This window comes from Arachis hypogaea, chromosome 19 (assembly GCF_003086295.3).
Source record: "Arachis hypogaea cultivar Tifrunner chromosome 19, arahy.Tifrunner.gnm2.J5K5, whole genome shotgun sequence".
In the NCBI taxonomy this organism is placed as follows: Eukaryota; Viridiplantae; Streptophyta; class Magnoliopsida; order Fabales; family Fabaceae; genus Arachis; species Arachis hypogaea.
This window is the reverse complement of record NC_092054.1, coordinates 132,451,568-132,476,907: the sequence shown is the minus strand read 5'-3', so window position 1 is coordinate 132,476,907 and position 25,340 is coordinate 132,451,568. Positions and strand designations below refer to the sequence as shown.

General features: G+C 34.5%; 1 protein-coding gene and 1 pseudogene across 4 annotated transcripts; one reads left to right on the top strand and one right to left on the bottom strand.

Moving 5' to 3' along the window:
* Positions 1-6,006: 6,006 nt before the first annotated feature.
* On the top strand, positions 6,007-9,039 carry LOC112779519 (uncharacterized; annotated as a pseudogene).
* Positions 9,040-9,392: 353 nt separating this feature from the next.
* Positions 9,393-16,066, bottom strand: LOC112779517 (asparagine synthetase [glutamine-hydrolyzing] 2). Of its 4 annotated transcripts, none has more exons than XM_025823814.3 (15): positions 15,730-16,066; positions 15,164-15,248; positions 14,773-14,911; positions 14,153-14,248; positions 13,885-14,026; positions 13,138-13,233; positions 12,941-13,035; positions 12,012-12,173; positions 11,819-11,899; positions 11,495-11,716; positions 11,219-11,353; positions 10,833-10,913; positions 10,657-10,743; positions 10,436-10,543; positions 9,393-10,050 (listed from the first exon to the last, which is right to left on the bottom strand). In XM_025823814.3, the coding sequence occupies exons 2-15, from the start codon at positions 15,241-15,243 to the stop codon at positions 9,862-9,864; spliced, it is 1,713 nt and encodes a 570-aa protein (XP_025679599.1). In that variant the 5' UTR covers positions 15,244-15,248; positions 15,730-16,066; the 3' UTR covers positions 9,393-9,861. The 4 variants fall into 4 exon arrangements, with proteins under 4 accessions (XP_025679599.1, XP_072085054.1, XP_072085055.1 ...); XM_072228953.1 differs by having other exon boundaries at positions 14,773-15,015; positions 15,730-15,967; XM_072228954.1 differs by having other exon boundaries at positions 14,773-15,015; positions 15,164-15,224; positions 15,730-15,965.
* Between the last annotated feature and the right edge of the window lie 9,274 nt (positions 16,067-25,340).

Here is a 25,340-nt window from a genome sequence, read left to right as displayed (position 1 = left end):
CCGAATAAAAAAGAAAATTGTAAGTGTTGGTATTGCCAAGAAGAAGGACACTATGCAAATGAATGTCCAAAAAAGAAGGATAAAAAGGATCTTACTAAACAAATAGAAATTGCTAAGTCCTGTTTCATGGAACCATTAGAAGAATCTGATGATAACTTAGACTATATTTTTGAATGTCTCGGAAACAGACTCAGAGACTGAGTAATAATGCTACATTTATTACTATAAAAATAACAGAAAAGTTTATAAATGCTTTCATAGATTCTGGAGCAACGCAATGCTTTGCTAGTTCAAACATAAAACTTGATTGGAAAAAATTAAAGAAACCATTAAGAGTTAGAATAGCTGACAAATCAATACATAAAATTAACCAAAAAGCAGAGATGGTTGAAATTTTTATTCAAAATTATAGGTTCATTGTTCCATCTATATATATGTTAGACTCTGGAATGGATTTTATCATAGGAAATAATTTTTTAAAGCTATATCATCCATTCATTCAAGAATTAACATATATAGTTTTAAAAGCACCACACGATTCTTCAATAAATCAAAAATCAAAACGTATAAAAATACCAACTACCACTATAGATAAGATCTTAAAATTTAAAATATTTTCTATATTAGAGACATGTTATTTAAATTTATACTTTCAGATAAATATCCCAAAAAATAGTCTTGAAATAAAGATAGAAGAACTTTTGGATGAAATTTGTGCTGAAAATCCTTTAGATGCTAAAAATACAAATAACGAATTAGTAAGTATTAAATTAAAAGATCCTACAAAAGAGATAAATGTTCCAAATAAAATTCCTTATTCCGCAAGAGATAGAGAAGAGTTTTCATTAGAATGTAGAGATCTTTTGGAAAAAGGAATTATAAGATTAAGTAAAAGTCCTCATGCGGCTCCAGCCTTTTATGTCGAAAACAATAATGAAATTAAAAGGGAAAAACGAAGAATGGTTATTAACTATAAGAAGATGAATGAAGCAACTATTGGTGATGCTCATAAACTTCCAAGAAAAGATTCTATTTTAGAAAAAATCAAAGGAGCAACTTGGTTTTCATCTCTTGATGCAAAATCAGGATATTGGCAGCTTCGTTTAGACGAAGAAACAAAGAAATTAACTGCTTTTACTTGCCCAACAAAAGAATCAACAAGTGTGTTACTCTATGAATGGAATGTATTACCATTCGGATTAAAACAAGCCCCAGGTATTTACCAAAGATTTATGGAAGAAAATCTAAAAGAGTTAAATGAATTTGTTTTAGTGTATATTGATGATATACTAATTTTTACAAAACAGGATAGAGAAGATCATCTTCAAAAATTATTAATAGTTTTAGAAAGATGTAAAGAAAAAGGATTAGTTCTTAGCAAAAAGAAAGCAAGAATAGCAAAACAAGAAATAGAGTTTCTTGGATTAATTCTATCTACTCAAGGAAAGCTAAAACTTCAACCAAATGTCCTAGAAAAGGTAAATTTATTTCCTAATAAAATAGAAGATAGAAAACAATTACAAAGATTTTTAGGATGTATAAATTATATTTCTGATCAAGGATTTTTAAAGAATATAACAGAATACACTAAAAGCTTATTTCCAAAAATAAGTACTAAAAAAGAATGGAAATGGGATGAAAAAGATAGTATGCAAATTCAAAGGATTAAAGAATTATGTGAAAAACTTCCAGAACTTTATATTCCAAAAGAAAATGACTACTTAATAGTAGAAACAGATGCTTCAGACATAACCTGGTCAGGATGTCTAAAAGCTAAGAAAGCTATAAAAAGTTTGGAACAAGGAAAAGAATCACTAGATTCTAAAGATTCCCTAAAGGAATTACTTTGCAGGTATATTTCAGGGACTTTTACTCCAACAGAACAGAGATATACCACTCATGAAAAGGAAACTCTAGCAGCAATTAAATCTCTTAAGAAATAGAAAATTGATTTACTACCAAGAGAATTTACATTAAGGACAGATTCAAGCTACCTAACAGGTTTCATACAATATAATTTAAAAGTTGATTATAATCATGGACGATTGGTAAGATGGCAATTATTTTTGTTACAATATCCAATAAAAATTGAATATATTAAGGGTGACAAAAATGTTATTGCAGATACATTAACAAGAGAATGGAGTTCGTCTACAACGCATTAGATCAAGAAATTCAAAAATATGAGCAAGAGCTCGAAAAATGCAAGCATTGTCAGCAAATAAGGACACAGATCCAATCCCTCAAGAAGGCCATCGAAGCAATGAAATCAACACAACAAGCAGAAACATCAGAGTTCAGCCAGCTAAGCATGGTGGACAAAGTGAAGAAAAAATTTTAGAAAATAAAACAATTGCTGAAATCATTAAAAAATCCACCCAAGATAAAAAATATTATGTAATTTATAATGGCCCCATGAAAGGAGTATATGATGCCTGGGAAAAAGCAGCACCATTCACACACCAGTCAAAGATAATTCATAAAGGAGGGTTCCTAACACTGGAAGAGGCAAAGAAATCCTTCAAGGAATATGAAGCTCTCCATCCAGAGCAAACCCTAAAAAGAGCAGATAAAGCTCCAATTCAAACCCAGAGAACAGGGATAATAAGAAACATTCCTACAAGGGCTGAAATCAAGGAAAAGAAAAGGGTCTGTAGATCTAATCTCAGAGAAACCCTTAACATAGTCCTGAATTGGACTGAAGAAAAAAGGGCAATTTTGGGATATTATCCTGTTGTCAAAGAACAGCTAACAAAGCTGGTTATATTTCCAGATGCTTCTCCATCTGACACCTATCAGTTTTTCCAGTATGGATTAATTGATACAATCTTAATTTTTAATGATCTAAAAAATATTAGTGAGTTTCCTGCAGGATTCGTTGATGCAGTAAAGAGATTTAAAAATATGATTGACAATGTAAATCCAAGGGATATATCCCTAAAATTTAGAAACAGTCAACCTATTTTTAATGAAGAAGAAGAATGCTTGGTTCCAGCACACCAAGTAATATTCATGTCCGTCTTCCCAGGAAATTTTCAACCAATTGATCAAATTCAAGATTTAACAATTTACAGTCATGAAGGAAGGCTAGCCAGCACATTAGCAAGGGTCTTTGAAAGAACTCAAAAAATAACGAAGGAATCTCACACAAGGATTAATTATAAAAGTAGAAATACTCTACTTGTGTCCAGTAAAAGAAATGAAATTGAAGAAAGAGAGATGAGACTCTTGGTAGAATTTGAATCAGCATTCTACAACTTATCTGGACTTTTAGAAAAGCTCCCTGAAGGGATAAAGAGGAATCTCTGCTATTTGATAAAAGACAGAGAAGACCACAAGTGCCAGCTATGTGCCTCAGAGTTATCTGAAGAAAGCAATAATGAAACGGAATCAACTCACATGATGAAGGAAGAAGACAATACATCTGACGGTCACATGATAAAAGAAGAGGACAGCACATCTGAAGCATCTCTCAACATTATTGCATAGTGACGTAAGCACTTAGGTCATAGAGCACCAACAATGTAGCTGGTGAAAGAGAACAAACAATGACGTAAGCAATGACGTCATAAGAAGGGTAAGGATGGGAATTGTCCATCAAATCCAACTATTATAAATAGGCTGCTTAGGCAATTGTAAAGGCATCAGACAATAGGAAGCAGGAGGCTAAGAGTACTCATATGCTAGGAGAGCAAGGAGGAAGCTGCCGAGGCGATTCTATAGTCTGAGGAAGAATCCCCTTAGGGAAAAATAGTTCTAAACTCCCATCTGGAGTTAGTATCTACAATCTCCCCTCTGGAGATAAAAACCCCTTATGTAAAATATACTGAATAAAGGAAGTTTTTCTCCAGAAAGGTACATCTTCATTCTAGTCTTTCAATTATGAATTATTTAGAAAGTTTAGAATTAACAGAAGAATCTGATTATTATAGATTAACTGCTTTATTAGATAATGAAAAGCAGGCTGTTCTAAAAACAGAATTAAATCTCAAATCAAATGAAAATTTTAATAAACAAAATCTTTTAAAAGAAATTTTTAACAGAAAAAATATAATATACTATGGAAAAATTCAACTTGAAGCTCCTATAAAAATAAAATCTGCCAATGGAGAACTTGAAATAGCTTTGATAAATAATGAAGAATTGAGTAAACAGATTGAGAAAATTAAGGATCAACAAAAAAGATCTAAAATTGGATGGATTCATATTAGTACTATACAAGTCTTAATTAAATCTACATATATGAAGGGAATTAATTCACCAATAAGCTTAGCAATCTGTGACAAAAGAATTACTGATGACCCAATAGATCAAATAATTGGAATTGTTCATGGAAATTTGGCAAACGTAAATGTTAAATTTAATGCCCATCTTGGATATGCTATACCTTTATCAACTGAAAATCTTGGAAGATCTGTAAGTCTGGCTTATAAATTTCATAGAAAGAATCTAATGGAACAAGATGATGAACCATTTTCAATTACATATGCAATAAATTATGCTTTAACAAATAGCCATCATAGTATAATATTTAAAAACAGAGAAAGAATTTATGTCGATGAATTATTTCAGAAAATTGTAAAAACAGAAATACCAAAATATAAAGCTATTGAAAACTCAGTTCTATTACTAAAAGAACTATCAGGAAAATTGGTTTCATCAAATTTTCAAATAAGAGAATCTAAAATTAATAGTCCCTTAAGTTTATCTAAGTTAAAAATTAAAGAAAAAGATTCTGAAATAAAAGAATTAACAAAAAAGGTCGAAAAATTAAATGAAACCCTAAATACTAAATTATGACAATAAATAAAGAAGAAATATATGTAACTTATCAAGATAAGAAACAAGAGCTCTTTGAAAGAGAAAATCGTTTGAATTATTTGCAGTTCTCTGAAATAAATCAAAGAGCATTTAAAGCTCTAAAAATAATCTATGACAAGTTAAAAAGAGAAGTTGAAGAGTTAGAAAAATTAATAGAATCTCTAGAAAAAAGTGATGAAGCAATGATAGAATTTGCAGAAATTCTAAAATAAATAATGAAGCATACAAAAATTGAAAGACCAGAAAATAAAATAAAAAGAAAAAGAGCGAAAAAATTAAAAAGTAAAATAAAGGAGTATAAAAAGGAATTAAATAATCTTCAGATCGAAATTGATGACCTTATAATAAAAAGGATAGAAATAAGAATAAATATAAACAAGTTGGAGTTAAACTTAAAAAATTTATAAATGCCTGGAAAACCATATTATGACTTAAAAGAATTAAAGCTGTTAAAAGAAAAAATGGAGAATGAGGTTGAAAAATTAAAAAGATATTTAGAAACAACGGAAAGTGTAGAAATAAAAGAAGTTTTTGAAGATTTGAAAAAATATATTAAAGAAAAGACAAACAGATAAAAGATTTTATAAACAATAATCCATGCAAAAAAGAATATTATAAACTAAAATAAGATTAAAAAACTATAAAAATGAAATCAGAATTATAAATACTAGTAATAATAGAAATTTTCAACTAAAACAAGATTAAAAAATTATAAAAATGAGATCAGAATTATAAATACTAGTAATAATAGAAATTTTCAACATCTTCAAATCTATACACATTATAAAGATAAAAGAGTTAAAAATTGGTATCAGAGCCAAGTTAACGGTTAAGGGTAACACTTTCTCTTTAAGCAACACTTTTAGTGATACGCTTTTAAACCAAATAAAAACAAAAATCTGTAAATCTGTACCAAAATGCATCTGTACACTAGATGGACTATTCAATATTTTAGATATTCCAAAGAGTTTAGCGATTCAGCAGGTTCAGCCATGGCGTGCAATTCAATATAGTGTACTTGAAGTTGGGTGAATCCCCATTGAAGCTTCTGCTGCATATCCTAGTCTTCATCATCCATAGTTTGGTAACACTAGAACTTCAAAGCCAGCAACCCATCACCACCAAAACCAACAAAAGCAACAACACTATTATTATTATTATTATTATTGTTGTTGTTGCTTTTGTAGAAGCAGCTACAGGGAATGAATCAGAATCCGAAATTATTCCAATTCTATACATAAAAAAAGGGGGGAAAAAAGAATGGGAAAGAAGCAATCTTTGGTAGCATAGCTACCCAGATTGTATCTGTTATCCTGAATCCAATATCTGACTCTTGACACTCTCAAACACCGACTCCACCACCTTCTGTAAGTTTCTCCTTTTCATATTATTGTTTTCTGATGTTTCTCTTTGCCTCTTGGCTAAAATTCAGGCTTTTTTAGTTATTGTTCCTTTTCTTGCCCCTTAATTAAGTTTTGAAGGTTATTTTTCGTTTTTTGTTTTTTGGCTTAAGAGTAAAGTTGAAGATGATTGATTGTTTTTCCTTCTCAGGATGAGGTAGGGGGATTAGGAGGAACAACAAGTGGATCAGAGAAAACTGAAGAGGGTAGCAATGAATTAGTTGATGGCCCTGACAGCTCATCTTTCAGTGCATTTCTATATTCTTTGTTGTCTTCATCAGATGCTGGAGGAGATAATGCAAAGGTAATAACCCTTTACCCGATTCATCGTTGAAGGAGAATAATGGTGGAAAGAAAAGCTTGTTCTCTAGGAGTAAGCAATCACTCGGTAGAGCTATTCTCCAAGCCGCTAGGATCGGTGGATTTCGCCATCATGGGAGGAAGGATAATAATTCCGAAATGAATTCTGATTGTCTAAATGGTTCTGTATTGAATGGTGTTAAGATGAATCATCTTGCAACTGTGAAAGGGAAAGAATCAGAGTCTGTTTCTTTGGTTGAGCTGTCCATGCTCCTTTCGGACGCGATGAGAAGTACTCTCTATGCTTCTCTTCCTGCTCTTGTTCATGGAAGGAAGTGGCTGCTGCTGTACAGGTATCAAGAGATGAAGATTCATTCCAAAGCTATTGATATTTTATTATGATTTTGACTTCACTTGGAGGAACGGTATATCACTTTCAACCCTTTATCGAAGAAGCATGCTTTGGCCTGGATTGAGTTTGCTGGTACCCTATAACTTTCCCTGAGCAAAATTTTAATCATAAGCACACACTTCTCTATGGAGTTTGTAATGTATACCATACTGTATATGGAGTTTCAACACTAGCATTAGTTGTAGAATGGGATAGTTCATGTTTTCTACAAATTCAAGTCCCAGTTTGGAAGCCTGCAAGTCCTACATGACATTTGAGTTCTTTGCTATGGATTGAAAACTCTTAATACGTTTTGAATTATCAGAGATATATTCAGTATTGGAATCTTTTATTTGTAACTTGTAAGGTTAATTTCTCTTCGTTTCTATCATGGATTGGTTCCAAATGTTAGTTATTCCATTTCGGGTTGTAGGAGACCGAAGAGGAGCAGTGTTTGGAAGCTTAGTTGAAGCGCCTCTTAGACCTTCCAACAAGAAATACCAGGTCAAACCAAAACTCATTTATCCAAAGATTATCCGATAGATTGTATCTGTTATTGTATTATTGATGACAAATATTTAGTACAGGGAACAAACAGTACATTTGTTTTCACAAATATTTCTGGCCATCCTGTTATATATCGTCCAACAGGTATCTTCTTCCGTCCGAGTTTGAACATGTTACTCTTTCATCCTTTTTGCTGTCATAATTATACGGTGCTTATCTAGCAATCAAAATCCAAGATTAATGAATTGGTGTTAGTTTTTCTTGTTATGTGGTGCATTGACATTTGAATCTATGGTGCAAACCTTAGAAATTATGCCCATAAAAATCATTAAAAGGTTAAATTTCAGGAATTGTGTGACATATGGTGAACATAATGTCATCTTTCAACTATATATAAGAACCATTTCCTATGAGCCAATGAGGAATGCTTGAGTTTACTTTTATTCAGAAATGTGAGAATGTCATCTGCTACATTCAATGATTAGTTCGTCAATTAGAGTTGAATTTGCTCCATCATAATTTCACATTCATCCGAATATCTATGAATTGTTAAAAATAATAAAAATACTATCATGTTCAATAGTTGCCTCTAGTAGAATCTTGGAACCTTGAAATCTATTGCTAGTCTTCAGCCTCAGCATGAGGCTTTTCTCAAATTTTGGAATACTTTTGTTTGTTTGGTTTTCCTTTTCTCTCTTTTTTTTCCCTTTCTTTTCTTTTGTTTGATTTAGAATTCTAAATGCTAAACCCTAAACTAACCACAACATTGCAGGGTTAAACCGCTATTTCACACTATGCAACAGTGAGTTCTTAGCAATTGGAGGGGGAAGTCATTTTGCGCTTTATTTGGATGGTGATCTGTAAGAACTTTCTACTTCCGTCACTATCTCTTTGCTTAAATTGTTACTTTCACACTGCCAAAAGAAAAAAATTGAAAAATATAAAAAGAAAGAAATGTGAACATGTCTTCAATCATATATCATCACCTTGTGTTTTTATTTAATCCCTTTCAAAGTCTTGCAATATTCTTGAAGATTGAATGGCTCAAGCTCAGTCTCGGAAACCCTTGCCTTGCGAATTCTCAAGATTTCGAAGTGAAGGAAGTAGAGGTGCTCATGCAACTTCTTCGAATCTTCTCACTTGCACACAATGTTACACACTCCTTCATCCTTTCTTTTTCATCTTTTCTGGTTGCTAGTTTCAAGAGATATATATATAGCTGAAGAACTAACTGGTCTTTCTCTCATACACAGTTATGGGGCTTTGTGTATGCTTCAAAATATGAAGTACTTGCATTTAGCAGAACAGGGGCACCTGGCATCTGTCGATGGTAAATTTCGGGGAATATTTTACCTGATGTGAATAAATCAAAGAGGTTTGGACTTTGGAGCTACATTTCATGGTGAAATAATGTTCACTTTCCCTCTTGAGCAATGCGAAGTTCGTGTACAAAGATAAAATGTTGAAGCCTTTTGTATCCAATTATGTTATAACTAACCATGTTAAAAGAAAGGGAAGTGCTAGGTAAACAATGACTAAGGAACGCAAGTAAATACCAAAGCCTGTATATATGGAATCCGTACACATGAAAAAGTCAGTCAATTTTGTTGAGGATACAAATTGGAGCAAATTTATGTTTTTGAGCAATTTTCAAGTAGAAATGGATTCTTTCAATTTTTTTTTTTTCTCAATTGATTTTGTAAAGGGTGCAAGGGTGATTTCGCACGTACAAAATTTTCGCTTGCATGTTTTTTTTTTCCCACTTAAATCTTGTGTGGTGTGGGATTGAAATTACACTATACAACATCAATTAAGATTAAAAAAATTTGAGAAAATCTATTGATCTAACAAATAGTATTGCACAAAGAGAATAGCATATAGGAGTAATTTGATATTCCAAAGAATTGAGTCTTGTTTTTTAATTTTTGGAAGAGGAACACGTTAAAATAACCAAAATAGAAAAGAATCAATAGTGTGCTTCTCAAAGGCAAGGTGTCCTGAGAAAGTTTATTTATTTATTTTGCATGATGTCCCAAGTTGAAAGACTATTGAGAGTTGAGACACAGAACGCCATAAAAGTGCCCTTGGCAGCTTGAGGGTACCCTCAGAGCCTCAAGTACTATAGCAAACCAAAGAGCAAAGTTCTTATCTTTTGTTCACTTTACAGGAATTCTTCATTGTTGTTATTTATGAATTTGAGTTGCCATTGCAACTCCAGTTAAAGGACTCTTACTCAAACACAATGTAAGAAAGATTGCTAACAGTATACATTAAAGGTTATCTTACTCTGCTAGTGTCAAAACAGCTTAAAATGTTGTGCTAACCGTGCGAAATACAAATGAGCAACCACAATCTTCCTCAAGAGTTTAATTTTTCATCTACCTGAAGCCTCACTAGACAAAGCTTTGCATTTTTTTGTTCTTCGAAGTCAGAATAAAGGGCTTAGAGGGTCCCGTTTTTAGGCTCGGCTGTTTTTGCATCCGCTGCAGCCTCATATGCCGCTGCATGAACACCAAGAGCAGCACGGCCAGAAGGGTCAGGATTCTTTGACCATTCGGCATCCCATTCCACAGCTTTTGCAGTGCTGCACGCAACACTAGGACCTCCTGGAACGGTTGACCTTGCAGCATTCTGTTAAAATGATTGCAACATAATTAGAGATGGGTTTCCGCAAGATATAAGTTTGTAAGCAAAGTCAATTTGATTTGTCTTCAAAAACTGCGAATCTAACTCTATATCAAAAGCTAGCTCGATAACAAAAACTACTTAAGTGTTTATAACTGCCCTTTCAGCCATATCTTTATGTTATTTCAGACGGAAATTTAAAGAACAATAATAAAAATGCCATAACGTTACTATGTTCCACAATATTATCACATCCTATTATTCTAAATACTTACCAATTATCACACTGCTAACTGCATTCATTAACATGCATTATTTTCAACAAGATTTCTTGAGCACAAAAAAAGAAATGGGGGGATGTTTATTTTAAAAAGAAACTTAGAAAACCCACCTTTGGAAAGTGCTTCTCAAAAATTGTCCTGTAGAGGTATGCTTCTTTTGTTGTGGGAGTGTTTTCAGGGTAAACATAGTTAGCATGCAACAGCATTCCATCTGTGACCTGTCAGTTTGTAAAGTGAAAAAGAGCAGAAACCATGGGATGGCATCAATGGAACTCTATAAAAGTTAATTACTGATAGTTTGCAACACAAGAAGCTGCAAGTAAGAGCTTACTTGTTGGTTAGCATGCTCCTTCAAGCCATCAATCCAGCTGTACCCTACACCATCACTGAACTGTTCCTTCTGCCTGTACAAAATGTGCTAAAAAGGGCAAAGCAATACAACATTTCAGATAGCCTTCACCATGTGAGATGATAATAATCAGTGTGAGCCGGAAATTTTTTACAAACCTTCGGTAAATATGGATTTGTTTCGTCATCAAATGCATTGCGCAATACCCACTTCTCTATCCTTCCGAGATCAGGTCGTATCTGTGAAATGGTCATATATCTCATTATGTGATTAAAAAACTTAGCTAAAAAGATTAACTTCACATGACCATTGAATCAAATTCACAAAGGTTTCTTGTTAGTAGTGTCAAGACATGCCTTATCCAGTGAGCTACACCGTAACACCTTAAAGAGTAGATAAGAAGTTGATGCAACAGAAGAGTTATGATGATGAACAATGATCAAAAGAACAAGACCTTAACAGTTAAACTGAAGCAAGAAAAATTCAATCAACATTGCAGGCGATCAAACCAAGAGGAACACAGAAAAAAGTGAACATAAAATACCATTTTCCACTCTGGATCAATACTCATGGCTGTGTTGATAAATTCTTTATCCAAGAATGGTACACGTGCCTCTATACCCCATGCTGAAGTTGATTTATTTGCTCTCAGGCAGTCATAAAGATGAAGAGCTTTGATCTGTGAGATCAGGAAACCAAAATCTTGAATGAAAAGGTAAAGTACACTAGGAAAGAAGAGGAAGAAAATTTAATAGGTTAAGCGCATTAAATTTTCAAATTGCATTGAATCAAACATGATGATGTAACAATTTGCTATTACTTTTCGACATGTCTCTTCATGAAACTCTTCCTTATTAGGTGCTTTATGGAAATATAGGTAACCTCCAAATATTTCATCTGAACCTTCTCCCGAAAGAACCATTTTCACTCCCATGGATTTGATTTTTCTGGACATAAGGAACATTGGAGTACTTGCTCTGATAGTCGTTACATCATATGTTTCAATGTGGTAAATGACTTCTTCAAGTGCATCTATACCTTCCTGTTATGGAATAAAAGTACAAAACAAAAAAGAACAAAAAATTGAAATGCCAGGACAAGATTAATGTTTTTCAAAAATAGAGCAATGATGATAAACAACCACCTGAACTGTGAAATAAAGTTCATGATGTCGAGTACCAAGATAATCTGCTACCTCTTTTGCAAATTTCAAATCTGGAGAGCCCTGAATGGTGACAAAATTCAAATGAAGCATGTACAATCTAATACACCAATTTATTTTTTTAAAGGAGGATAATGAGGCTTATTTTCACCTATATTGAAGAATGAATTCTAACCTTTAAACCAATACAGAAAGTATGCAACTGCGATCCCCACTGTTGTGCAGCTGCAGATTGAGCCAAAAAACGATTGGTCACAGCAGCGACAAGTGATGAGTCAAGTCCTCCCGACAAAAGAACGCCAAAAGGTACATCAGTCATCAACCTCTTAAGCACTGCCTAAATGATAGCATAGTATACCAACGACAAGAAGTAAAATTAACAAGAAAGAATTATTTCCCTTCACAAATAAATAAGCACAATGGAAAAATCAATCCTGACTCCTCAAATTATTGTCCATGCAGCACACACATTAGTAGTGTATCAAATAATTTAATGTTTGAAATCTTCTTAAACTATATATGTAACCCCATAATTCGGGTACCAAGCCATTGGATTCAACGTATTAGTGATGCAATATTCATGAAATGCAAATATATTTTTCATAGGGTAATTATATCGGGTGCATCTGAACTCGAATAAACTTTTAAAGTGTATATCTGAGAAAGAAAAAATAAAAAAGAGGAAACTCGATTCCACCTTGATTTAACTCTATCAACCTAAATAAAATAATAATAATAATAATTAAAAAAATAATTAATATCCGGTTGAGTTCATATAGAAATTTATTCAAACTGATACATCCATTTCCTAAGAAAGCACATAGAAATTTGACAGTCCCTTTTCAATTTCTTTGTTTTTCCCCCAAAATTTACTGTCACGCTTCTTCCACCTAAGTAGTTTGCCGATCAAAACTAATGGTTTCAGATTCCTAAACAAAGCGTACAATAGTCACAAATACGGCATGCCAGGCTATCTAAAGTTTTGAAGAGTATCTGAACCACTCTCTAAGAATATATATGCAGAATAATTGAAATTTTAAAATGAGGAAGAATCATTTCAAAGTGGAAAAGGAATTACATTGTAACGACCAAATAGTGTCGTACCTTTTCAAAGGCTTGATGTAGGATCTGAGGATCATAGGGTGTTGATGGAATTTGCTCTGTGAACCATGGTGGATTGTACCATCTTCTTAATCCTCCTACAAGCACAACATATTTCAACAATGTTCATGGATTACATAATATATAAAAAAAATTTATAATTTAAAGAACAAGAATACAAGGCATGAACATGTCTATACCCTGTTTGCTGGAATATATATGCCCTGGCGGAAAAGATATGAATCTCTCACAATCATCACTTATAGCTTTCATTTCAGACGCAAACCATGTCGATCCTGCAAATAAATCATCCCTTCCATAGGTAAAACATTTGATTCATTAATGTGACACAAAAGCATAAACAAACAAGCCATATACTGAGAGGATTAAATTGTGTTTGAAAACCAATATGTTGTGTAGTGTTAATTATACTTAAAACACAAGGGTATGTATTGGTTTAGACACTCAAAATGTTTCAACTGCTGGAAACACTGAGATGGCAACCAGCTCGTGATTTATTTCACTTTTTAAAGCCACTAAAACCATTCTGGAAATATTTCGAATTGACTTAAATTGGACGATAGATAGCTCACCAGCATTTGGTTCGCACCAAGAGACGAAGGATGATAGAGATACGTCTCCAACAACATCTCTTCTTTTAGAAGATACACAAATTAGTTTAAAAATATTCCTAAGACATGTTTTTAGTGTCTCTCTATTTTAGAAGTAGAGACAGTATCTAAAGATTTATCCTGGTATAGGGACGATTTTCAAGTTTTTGTCTTTGTTCCCTTCTACAAATTTATTTCTATCCCCGGTGTATGTGTTTCCTTTATCTCAGAATAGTAACCAAACACAACCTTTGAGATGTGGGACATCATTAAGCTCAAGGTGAAACATTCAAAAATGTCTCATAATATCAAAAACAAGAAGAGGAAGCCACAAACCATCAAGCCCCCATCCCAAGTAAAGAGGGGTAATGCCTATAGCATCACGAGCAGCAATGAAGCTTTTATCTCTTGTGTCAAGAAGCACAAAGGAGAACATCCCATCCAGCATATCAATAAATTCTTCTCCATACTCTTCGTACTGCATGATAACCATGTTATGATAAAGATGAAACGAAACAAAAGTACATTTTACAGATAATACATATAACTCATGGGGGGAAGTTGATCAATAATCAGTAAATATAAAAGATTTCTTAACACTTACAAGATGAGCAATGACTTCACAGTCGCTTCCAGTTCGAAACTGGTGGGAACTCAATTTCTGTCTCAGTTCCTTATGGTTATAGATCTCCCCATTTACCTAATGGCACAGTTTCAACAAGAAAAGAAAATATATAAGGCTAAAACATTTGGAAACTTTACTAAACATACATATCATCAAAATTAGTTCAATAAAAAGGATTGCACACATGAGTATATTTGAACTCCATTTTTTGGACAACTGATTTTTAATGTCAACTCTTATACATGCTCAAAAAAGTACACGTTACTAGAGCCTCTTGTCTAAATAGTATAACACACAACACCTCTTTATTCGTAAATCATATATACTAACATCTTTCAGAATTAGATTATATGACACAATGCATATTTGTATTATGTTTTGTGCAATATAACCTCATCCAAAAATTATTGGGAGAAAATAAATAGAAATATACATTACTATCAATAGGCATCGACTGTAGACTTAAAAAGCTCCATATTACCACATTCATCTGACTTTCGGAATTAAAAGAAATAAATAAAGCATTCTTCTAAAGAACATTCAAATGATACAAATATATAATTATAATAATAATGTAATCATAGGTGACTGGTGCATACTGTGACAACAACAGTCTTGTCCTCGTTATAAAGAGGTTGATCCCCTGAAGTGGGGTCAACAATAGCAAGCCTTTGATGAGCAAGATAACAATCTCCATGGCAATGCAATCCACTCCAATCAGGTCCTCTATGCTTCAATCTGCATTCTCCGATTCCATTTTATAATCAATCAGAACCAAATCACAAAAATAATTAAAAAATTACTGAACTCCTATGTCGCCTAAATGCCAAGCATCAGGGAATCTGTCAAAAGCGCGCACACTAACGCAATTAGAAAATTGTAATTTTCAATGTTTTTGTTAAATAAATTGAAAATATTTAAAGTTTATTACTAATTAAAATGAAAAGAAACAAGTTTCGAGAAATGTGAGTGCATGATAGAAAATCGAACCTGCGAGATAACTCGATGATGCGAGCACGTTTGGCCTGAGAGTTGTCAACACAACCTAACACTGCAAGAATCCCACACATGGTGGCTGTGAAGGGAAGAAGAAGAAGCAGCAGCAGAAAAAGAGTGTCCGGAGGAAAACACAAGAAGGTAAAATAAATTAAAATGTGAATATGATGTACCACTAATTCACTAGATATCTTGGTACAAGTTCGTATTTATTTTCCTAATTTTATTACTTATTTAGTTATTTTATAATATTCTATTATCATTCTCTTCCTTTTTATAATGTGATGATTCACATGTGATGTCAGAAGATACTCATGTAAAATAATACAATAATAGCAAAAATTGAAAAAGTCGGTATTTGATTTATTGAATCTTCGGCAACGGTAACTACTAACTACATCATCAATAGCTAAATCAATTACAACATAACAGTAAGAAAAAGTTCAAACAAAATGAATAACAGTAATCAAACAGAATCAGTAATCAAATACATAATCAAACACAATTACAAACATCCCTCCCACAAACACAAAAATAAACAAAATAAACAAATAGCGTACCAGTTACCAAGAGGAGGAGCTTGCCGCCACCGAGAGAGCCAGAGACGATCCGTGAGAGAGGAGAGACAGCGCCGCCGCGAATGTGTGAGGGAATCCCGCTGCCGCCGCCGGTGCTCTGAAAATGCGAGAGAGCTTGAGAGAGGAGAGTGAAGAGGGAGGCAGGGAGCCCAGCCGCTCAGGGTCAGCGACGAGGGAGCTCAGGGTCAAGGTGAGGCCGGGTAACTTAACTGGGTTCAGTGTTTGTGTGAAACCTAATTTGTATTTAAATCTTTTGTAAAATTACTAAAATAACCTTAAAAAAAAAAGATGACACCCCGTTCGTTCCACCTTAATCCGCGGTTTTGGCGTGCGATTTTTTGGCAAAATTTTTATATTTGGCGGATTCAAAATTTCACCTGACCAATTCTTTGAAGGTTTTAACTTTTAACAATTTACTTCGGCGAATTCAACCCGTTTTACTACCATTGCTTCGATAAAAGATTGGTGTCAAAACCAAATTCCACTCCAGCTCCAAAGATTCGCTTTTGGTTTTGTTGTATGCTTTATGCTTTATCTTTTATTACAGAGTCAAATTTAGTGGGGAAAATCCTAAGATACTGCACACTGTATATATATGAATTTTATTTTATAAATGTTAGGGACTACCATAAATTATTTGATTTTGGTCGTTGCTTAGTTATTAATTTAATTTTTTAATGTAAATTTTTTAGGATTTGTTTAAGTGAGTTTATAAAAAAAAATTTTAAGTTATTTTTTAAAAAAAATTTATAGAAAAATAAAAATAATTTTAAATTTAGATATTTTATGTAAAAATATTTTTTTATCAATTATGTTTAAATATAATAATATAAAAATATTTTTTGTTTATTTGTTATGTAAAAATATTTTTTTAAGAAAAAAATCTTTTTAAAAAGATGTAAATTGAAACTTTTCAAATATTTTTATTTTTTTAGTGTCTTTACTCTTAATACTAAAAATTTATTAAACACGTTAAAAAATAAAAAAATAAAAAGATTTTTTCATTAAAAAATTTGTTTTATCAATTTAATAGTACTTAAATAAGCATTTAATCTAATAATCCAACAACATATTTTATTTCATACTTTCAAATATTAATCGCTAACTAATAATAAAAAATAATAAATTCTTATTATTATCTAATATTTTTTTTATATGCATATATTGGCTCAAAGTAGTGTAACTCACCAAAATTATCCATAAGACGCCGGTGTGAGATGCAGCAATTTTGACATTGCAAAACGTCAATTTATTAAACAAAAAACGAACATTGTCGTCTGTAATTTTGTTTTTCACATGTCACATGTAATCAGCTTTTATTATTAATGAGGAGTACTTAGTTTTAGATATTTTGTTATTTTACATAAAATATTTTTTATTATTAATGAGTAATATTAATTTTAGATATTTTGGTATTTTTACGTAAAATATTAGAAGTTGCAACTATTTTAATTTATTTTTTATTTATTTTAGTTTTATTTAAAATATTTAGAAAAAATTATTGTAAAGGATCGTTAGAAAGATTTAATTATTAAAAAGGACCTTTAATATTAAAATTATTAAAAAAGATCAAATCTTTTTATAATATTTAAAAAGAAGAATCAAATCTTTTTATAAAAAAACAAATATATTTTTAATAATTTTTTATTTATTTTTTATAATTTTTATATTAACAATTTTTTTCTAAAATTTTAGTAATTTTTATTATTTATTTATTTATTTTTTTACTTTTCTGATCTTTTAGCTTTATTTTTTTCATTGGATAAAGATCACAAAAATAAATAAATAAATAAAAATAATTAATAAAAATTATTAAAATTTTAAGAAAAATAAAATTTATCAACATAAAGATTATAACTTTTAGAGACCCTGCATTTTATATTTTTTTGGGGGTATAGCATTCATGTTAATTTTTTTTAAAAAGTTTCCCCATACTCAATTAATAGGTCGCGGATTCAAGTCTCCTGTCTTTAATAAAAAAAGCATTCATGTTAATTTAGCTATTGAATTATAATAATAAAACATGGTATAAATTCAAAGGTAATTTACATTAATAAATAGAGATTAAAATTATACATATGTCCTACATAAAATTATTTGATTACACATTGTACAAGATGTCTCTGGTACGGGTTGAGAGATGGATCGGAAACTTGCAGGTCGAGGCGGATGTCGAATTATTTGACTGGAGCAATGGGGGGTGGTACCTGCAAAGACACTCCAACGCTCAAGTCAGAATGGATCTAAGAGGTATAAGGTGTGAGGAATGAATGAATACCTGGAGGGACCTGGGTCCTCTATTTATAGGTGATGGTAAATATCTTATCTTATCTTATTTGGCTAAGATAAGGGAGACGTTTGAATTATCTTATCTTATCTTACTTGACTAAGATAAGGGAGACGTTTGAATTCGAAAGTTGGTTAGGAGCTCTAGTGGGCCGGTTCTGGGCCTTCTGGAAGGGCGAAGCAGGTCGGACCCAGGTAACCGGGTTTGGGGACCATTCCGGGTATAGGATCCGTGGGCCGAATCTGTAACAGTTGCCCCCGGAGCGAGAGAGTGAGGGTGCTCGGTCTCATCGCTGGAGGAACCTTTTCCTTGCCATTGTGATTTGGCAAGGAGATCGTTGTTTGGTATTTCCGGTCAAGGTCGACGGTTTGGGGAGTTCTTGGCCGTTTCATGGTCAGACAAGGAGTGCGTTGTTTGGGCGTTTCATCACATGCCGAGTTTGATGACCGTAATAGTTGCCCCCAGAGCATGAGAGTATGCTTTCTTGGTCTCAATGCTAAGTAGTTTGAGAGTCCGATCCTCTGTAGTTCGGGAGACTGTGAGGGGCCTGAAAAAGGCGTGACATCATCCTGCACCAATTGGTAGGATGTTGGTCAGTCTAGCTTTCTTCAAGTTGGAAGACCGTCCTCATGCTTGTTTTGTGTGGCCTTTTTTTTTTGGGGCCGTTATTGTGAAGTTATTTTAGACCTCTTGGTGGGCCGATTTCAAGACTTTGTTTATTTAGCTTATTTGGATTTCTGTTTTGTTGGCTTTGCAGGTGATCAATTTATGAGTCACTATTTTTGTTATTTGGATATCCGTTTTGTTATTTGGATATCTGTTATGTTGGCCTCACAGTGATCGATCCCCGGGCTGCCATTTTTTATTTGGATACCCGTTTTGTTATTTGGATATCCGTTTTGTTGGCCTAGGGGTGATTGATTCCCAAGTAGCCGTTTACTTATTTGGATATCCGTTCTGTTATTTGGATATTCGTTCTATTGGCCTCGGGATGATCGATCCCCGGGCCGCCATTTTTTGTTATTTGGATACCCATTTTGTTATTTAGATATCCGTTTTGTTGGCCTAGGGGTGATCGATCCCTGGGTAGCCGTTTACTTATTTGGATATTCGTTCTGTTATTTGGATATTCGTTCTATTGGTCTTAGGGTGATCGATCCCCGGGTCGCCATTTTTTGTTATTTGGATACCCATTTTGTTATTTGGATATCCGTTTTGTTGGCCTAGGGGTGATTGATCCCTGGGTAGCCGTTTACTTATTTGGATATCCGTTCTGTTGGCCTCGGGGTGATCGATCCCCGGGCCGCTATTTTTTGTTATTTAGATACCCGTTTTGTTATTTGGATATCCGTTTTATGGGCCTAGGGGTGATCGATTCCCAGGTAGCCGTTTACTTATTTGGATATCCATTTTATTATTTGGATATCCGTTTTGTTGGCCTATGGGTGATCGATCCCTGGGTAGCCGTTTACTTATTTGGATATCCGTTCTGTTATTTGGATATCCGTTCTGTTGGCCTCGGGGTGATCGATCCCCGGGCCGCCATTTTTTGTTATTTAGACCCGTTTTGTTATTTGGATATCCGTTTTGTGGGCCTAGGGGTGATCGATTCCCAGGTAGCCGTTTACTTATTTGGATATCCGTTTTATTATTTGGATATCCGTTTTGTTGGCCTCGGGGTGATCTATCCCTGGGTAGCTGTTTACTTATTTGGATATCCGTTCTGTTATTTGGATATCCGTTCTGTTGGCCTCGGGGTGATCGATCCCTGGGTAGTCGTTTACTTATTTGGATATCCGTTCTTTCTTTGAGTTGTCGGCCCTCGGGAGAATACCTCGATCGGCTATTTGGTGGTATATCTCGGTGATCGGGGCTGTCAGAGGTGTGTAGTTAGAGAATTTTCCGATTCTGGGGGGTTGGTTTACGTTTGCTGGTTTGGGATGTTCTTTATGGTTTTCTCTTGGTGGGGGGTTATGTCGAGGTGCCGTGCTGCTGTGTCGTGTGCTGTCGTGCTGCCGTTTATTGGCGGCTACGACTTGGCTTACTTCCTCGTCGTTTATGTACTCCTTTGTGACACTCTGAATCTCATGCATGGTCCACACCGGTCTGGTAGTGAGGTGTTTCCGGAAGTCTTCATTCATGAGCCCGTTAGTTAGGCAAAGGCTTGCGACTAAGTCCGTGAGTCCGTCGACCGTTGAACATTCATCGTTGAAGCGATCAAGGTATTTTCTCGTGGACTCATCTTGTCTCTGGGTGACTCCCAATAAGCTGATGGGGTGTTTAGCTTTGGTGATTCTGGTGGTGAATTGGGCCATGAACTTCCGTGAGATATCATGGAAGCCAGTTATGGATCCGTTGGGGAGGGCGTTGAACTATTTAATCGCTGGCCCGGCTAGGGTTACCGGGAAGGCCTTACCTCGGACCGCGTCAGCGGCCCCGTCCAGATTCATCCTGGCCTTGAAGGACGTTAGGTGCTCCTGGGGGTCCTTGGTTCTGTCGTACTTCATATCCGTAGGTTTGTCGAAGCCTTTAGGGAGTTTTGCTTTCAGGATTCTTTCAGTGAAGGGAGTGGCTCCCATTATCACGTGGTCACCTCTTGTGCGTTTGACCTCTCGATGTCGTCGGTCGTCATCCGTGTCATATTGATGAGTCGGGTTGCATGAGACATTGCGATCATACCTTTTGCCGTGTCGCCGTTCAGGCATCCTGTCGTGTCCGTGGTCACGGGAGATGCTGCGATTGTATCTCTTGTCATGTCGCCGTTTTGGTGATCCGCCGTGCTTGGTTTCATGGTGAGATATTGATCTGGAGGTTGCGTGACTTCCGTTTTCGGCGTTGTGCTTTTCTTTGGGTGTAACTCGGCCTTTGAGGTCTTGCACCCTGAGGCACAGCTCTTGGATTATCTGGACCGCCTTCTCTCCTAGGCCGTCGGGTGGCTGGGCTTCAGTGGGAGGACGGTTGTCCTCTCTTGGTTGTTTCTGGGTTGGGGTTGGTTAGCGATGTGCCACGCTTATTATCCTCCCGTGGGTGGGAGGAGTGTTATCTTGGAGTTCGGGAGTTGGGGTGTTGGGTGGAGGATTGCTCCTCGAGGTTCTCCATCATGCCGCTACGATTTGGTTGTCCCCCGCATCTGTGCAAGAACCTTGAGAACTTTCTTGATCTCTTGGCTCCTGAGAGGTCTGAGCTTGGCCACGGTGGTAGCGTTTAAGGAAGTCGTTCATGATGAGCTTCCTTATGAATTTTCAGTAAGGTCCGAAGGGGGATCATGGCGACATAGTTGTCATAGGTGAGGCAGCGGATGGTAGAGGTTTGGAACCTGGTGTTGAAGGAGGTGACCTCGTGGGTTTGGAGGAAGAGCTTGAAGAGTTCAAAAGAAGAAGCAACCACGGTGGGCATGGAGCCAAAATAGAGGGTGAAGATGGGGCCATGGCGCTTGGAGAGACGGATGAGGGAGTGGTGAATGAGAGGGTCCAAGAGGTGGAGGTGTCCCACTAAAGGGAGGCGAGACTTTGGGCTCAGAGAATTTGGAATTTCACCGTTGGAGTAGGGTGAGGGTGCATAAAGAGTGTTATCACTAAGAAGGTGATTGCAAGTCGAAGAAATATTGTTCCTTTAGGATTTTGCCGTTGGAGTAGGGCGAAGGTGTGTTATCGCTGCAAAGGTGATGCAAGTTAAGGAAACATTATTCCTTTGGGATTTCACCGTTGGAGTAGGGCAAAGGTGTGTTATCCCTGCAAAGGTGATGCAAGTTAAGGAAACATTATTCCTTTGGGATTTCGCAGTTGGAGTAGGGCGAATGTGTGTTATCCCTGCAAAGGTGATGCAAGTTAAGGAAACATTATTCCTTTGGGATTTCGCCGTTGGAGTAGGGCGAATGTGTGTTATCCCTGCAAAGGTGATGCAAGTTAAGGAAACATTATTCCTTTTTGCTCTCAGTTACACGCAATAAATCTGAGTTTGATGATTTCTCTTCTGGGTTATTCGCCATGCCGCCACAACGTTGCAAAGTCCCCACAGACGGCGCCAATGTACAAGATGTCTCTGGTACGGGTTGAGAGATGGATCGGAAACTTGCAGGTCGAGGCGGATGCCGAATTATTTGACTAGAGCAATAGGGGGTGGTACCTGCAAAGACACTCCGATGCTCAAGTCAGAATGGATCTAAGAGGTAGAAGGTGTGAGGAATGAATGAATACCTGGAGGGACCTGGGTCCTCTATTTATAGGTGATGGTGAATATCTTATCTTATCTTTTTTGGCTAAGATAAGGGAGACGTTTGAATTATCTTATCTTATCTTACTTGACTAAGATAAGGGAGACGTTTGAATTCGAAAGTTGGTTAGGAGCTCTAGTGGGCCGGTTCTGGGCCTTCTGGAAGGGCGAAGCGGGTCGGACCCAGGGAACCGGGTTTGGGGACCATTCCGGGTATAGGATCCGTGGGCCGGATCCGTAACACACATCTATTTTAAATATATCTATATAAATTAAATTAGATAAATTTAATTTATTAATAAGATAAAATATCTAAATAAATCGAATTAGGCCATTTTAATTTATTAAAACAAGTGAAAAATTATATCTGCACTAAATTCTTTAATAAATCTAATCAATCCAATTCAATTTATTATTATAGAAAATACATGATAAATTGAATCAGTTCATAAACTCGATTTACTATAATACATAACACGAAATAAGTATTATTGTATAAGTATCTGAAGAATAATTATTAATTTAAAATTTTAGATGACCAATTTTAGAAAATAATATTTAGTAAAACTGTTATTAAATTTTTATTTTTTATTATTATTTTAGTAATTTTTATTATTTAAGAGAAAATTATAAAAAATAAATAAAAAATAATTAAAGATATATTTGTCTCTTTATAAAAAGATTTGATTCTTCTTCTTAAATATTATAAAAAAATTTGGTCCTTTTTAATAATTTTAATATTAAAGGTCTTTTTTAATAATTAAATCTTCCTAACGGTCCTTTACAATAATTTTCTCAAATATTTATTAGTAAAATTGAATTATTATTAATTGTTAGTACATATTTTTAGGTTTTTATCTTAAATTTCAATAATTTATTTAAAAAATAAAATTATTATTACTAATTTTAACATATGTTTTATTAATTTTAGTTTTATTTAAAATATTTATTAATAAAATTGAATTATTATTATTATTATTATTATTAAGTTTTATGATACGAATAGAAAAGACAAAACGGTTAAAAAATGATCATGGTGAAGACTGAGAAGAGACATAATCCCAAAAAATCACTGATTAATGGGAGAAAAAGTAAAAATAGTGAGAAAGGGACAAAGCAAAAAGTATTATAGAATGTGAGTCTTTTTCTTATTATTTTTTTATTTATTTTTTGTACTCTCTATGTACTTTCTATTTTTTTGTCTTTTCATTTTCTTCTTATTATACTTGATATATTTCCATCCGTACGCACCTTAGAACATGTTATTGCTTTTACTATATATATAATTATTTTTCATTTTAATTTATTCCCTAAGTCAGCAGTAACACCTATGTATCAATTAGTGCTCTTGCTGAGAGCATGGCTGAGAACACAAGAATGCAATCAATGCAGGCGGCTATTAACCGTTTAGTCAAGAAATTCGACAGTTACCAGGAGCATCTCACTGCCATTGCACAGTCATTGGTGTCAATACAGGTCCAACTCGCCCAGTGGCTTGAGAATTTTCTGCAGTGGCACGTGAAGGTCAATTTTCTACGTTTTTCAAGCACCGAGGATATTATTCACTGGATTTTTCAGACGGAGAAGTTCTTTCGGATCTATGACATCCCAGAGGAACAAAAGATGGATTTAGTGGCTGTCAACTTAGAAGGCCAAGCGTTGGCTTGGTTTCAAATTTGGGAACGACTGGATCAGGTATCAGACTGGCTCACTGATGCAAGCTATAGCAACCTCACAATTCGGCAAGTGCACTAAATCATATCAAGTAATACTACAGTGAGTGGGTTATCGTTCCCATGAGGATTTACGGATCAAGTAACATAATTAATTGACTATTCTAGTTAATCGATTCAAAATTTAGAATGAAAGCAAGACTAAAGAAATTAAACGAAGGCAAATAAATGAGCATAAGTAAATGAAGTAGTAAATTGAAGCAGTAAAATAAGAGTAATTAATTGATAGTAATTAAATGAATGCTAGAAATTAAAAGGAAACAATTAATTGACAAGAATTAGAGAAAGCTGTAAATGACAAGAATTAAACAGAAAGCTATCAAGTGAAAGCGGAGAATTAAAAATTAAAAATCAAATGACAAATATTAAAGAGAAGTAGTAAATTGCTAGAATTAAAAGAGAGTTATTAAGTGACTTGAATTAGAAAGCAATGAAATGACAGAGAGAGTAATTTGAATTAAAACATTAAGGATTGGAGATATTGAATCTTCATGATTAATGATTCTCACTTTCTTCTCAATCATGCAAGCTAGATCTCTAGCAAATCATAAGTAATTGAACCCCGATTTCTTGGTGATTCAATTTCTCTTGACTTAATCAATTGTCAATTTCTTGATCAATTACTCATGAAAAGAGGTGAAGTATGATCTCTGATTCAAAACCACACAATTCTTAAGATCTAGATTAAGATTAATTCAATGTCACTTATCAAATTCTAGATCTATAATCATAAGAATTGTGAGAGAGAAGTTTCAAGGCCAATTACTATGATCACTTCCTTTGAGCTTCATGTCGCTCCTAAAGAAATGAAATGAGAGTGTCATTCATTGGAGTTTGGGATGGATAGGAGGGTTCATTGTTTGGGAGAAAGAGTTCATAATAGGAAGGTGGTTCATACTGGTGGGAGTATTGAGGTGGTGTATGTGAAAATAGTAGTTCTTAGGAGTATTGATGTTGGAATTGTGGTGGTTCTAAGGATTTTCGCTCATAATAGTCACAAGGGTGAGGTAAATGAGGTTGGTGGTATGATGGATATGAGTTATAGGAAGGTGTTTGGTGGTACGAGGCTTGTGAGTATGATTGTTGAGGGCTATATGTTGACGATAGGGTTCATAGGCATATGGTGGTTGTAGTTGATAACCACAACGAGGTCCACCATATCCATTGGATTGATATGCATTATGGTATGGTTCATGCTTATAGTACATTGGAAGAGGTTGTTGCCACGAAGATTGATGATATGCTTGAGGCTCCTCCCACCTTTGATTGTCCCGTCCTTGATGCATATCCTCGTTGAAATTCTTATTTCCTACAATATAGTTAGAACCAAACGCATAATCAAAGTGATGAGAATTCATAGT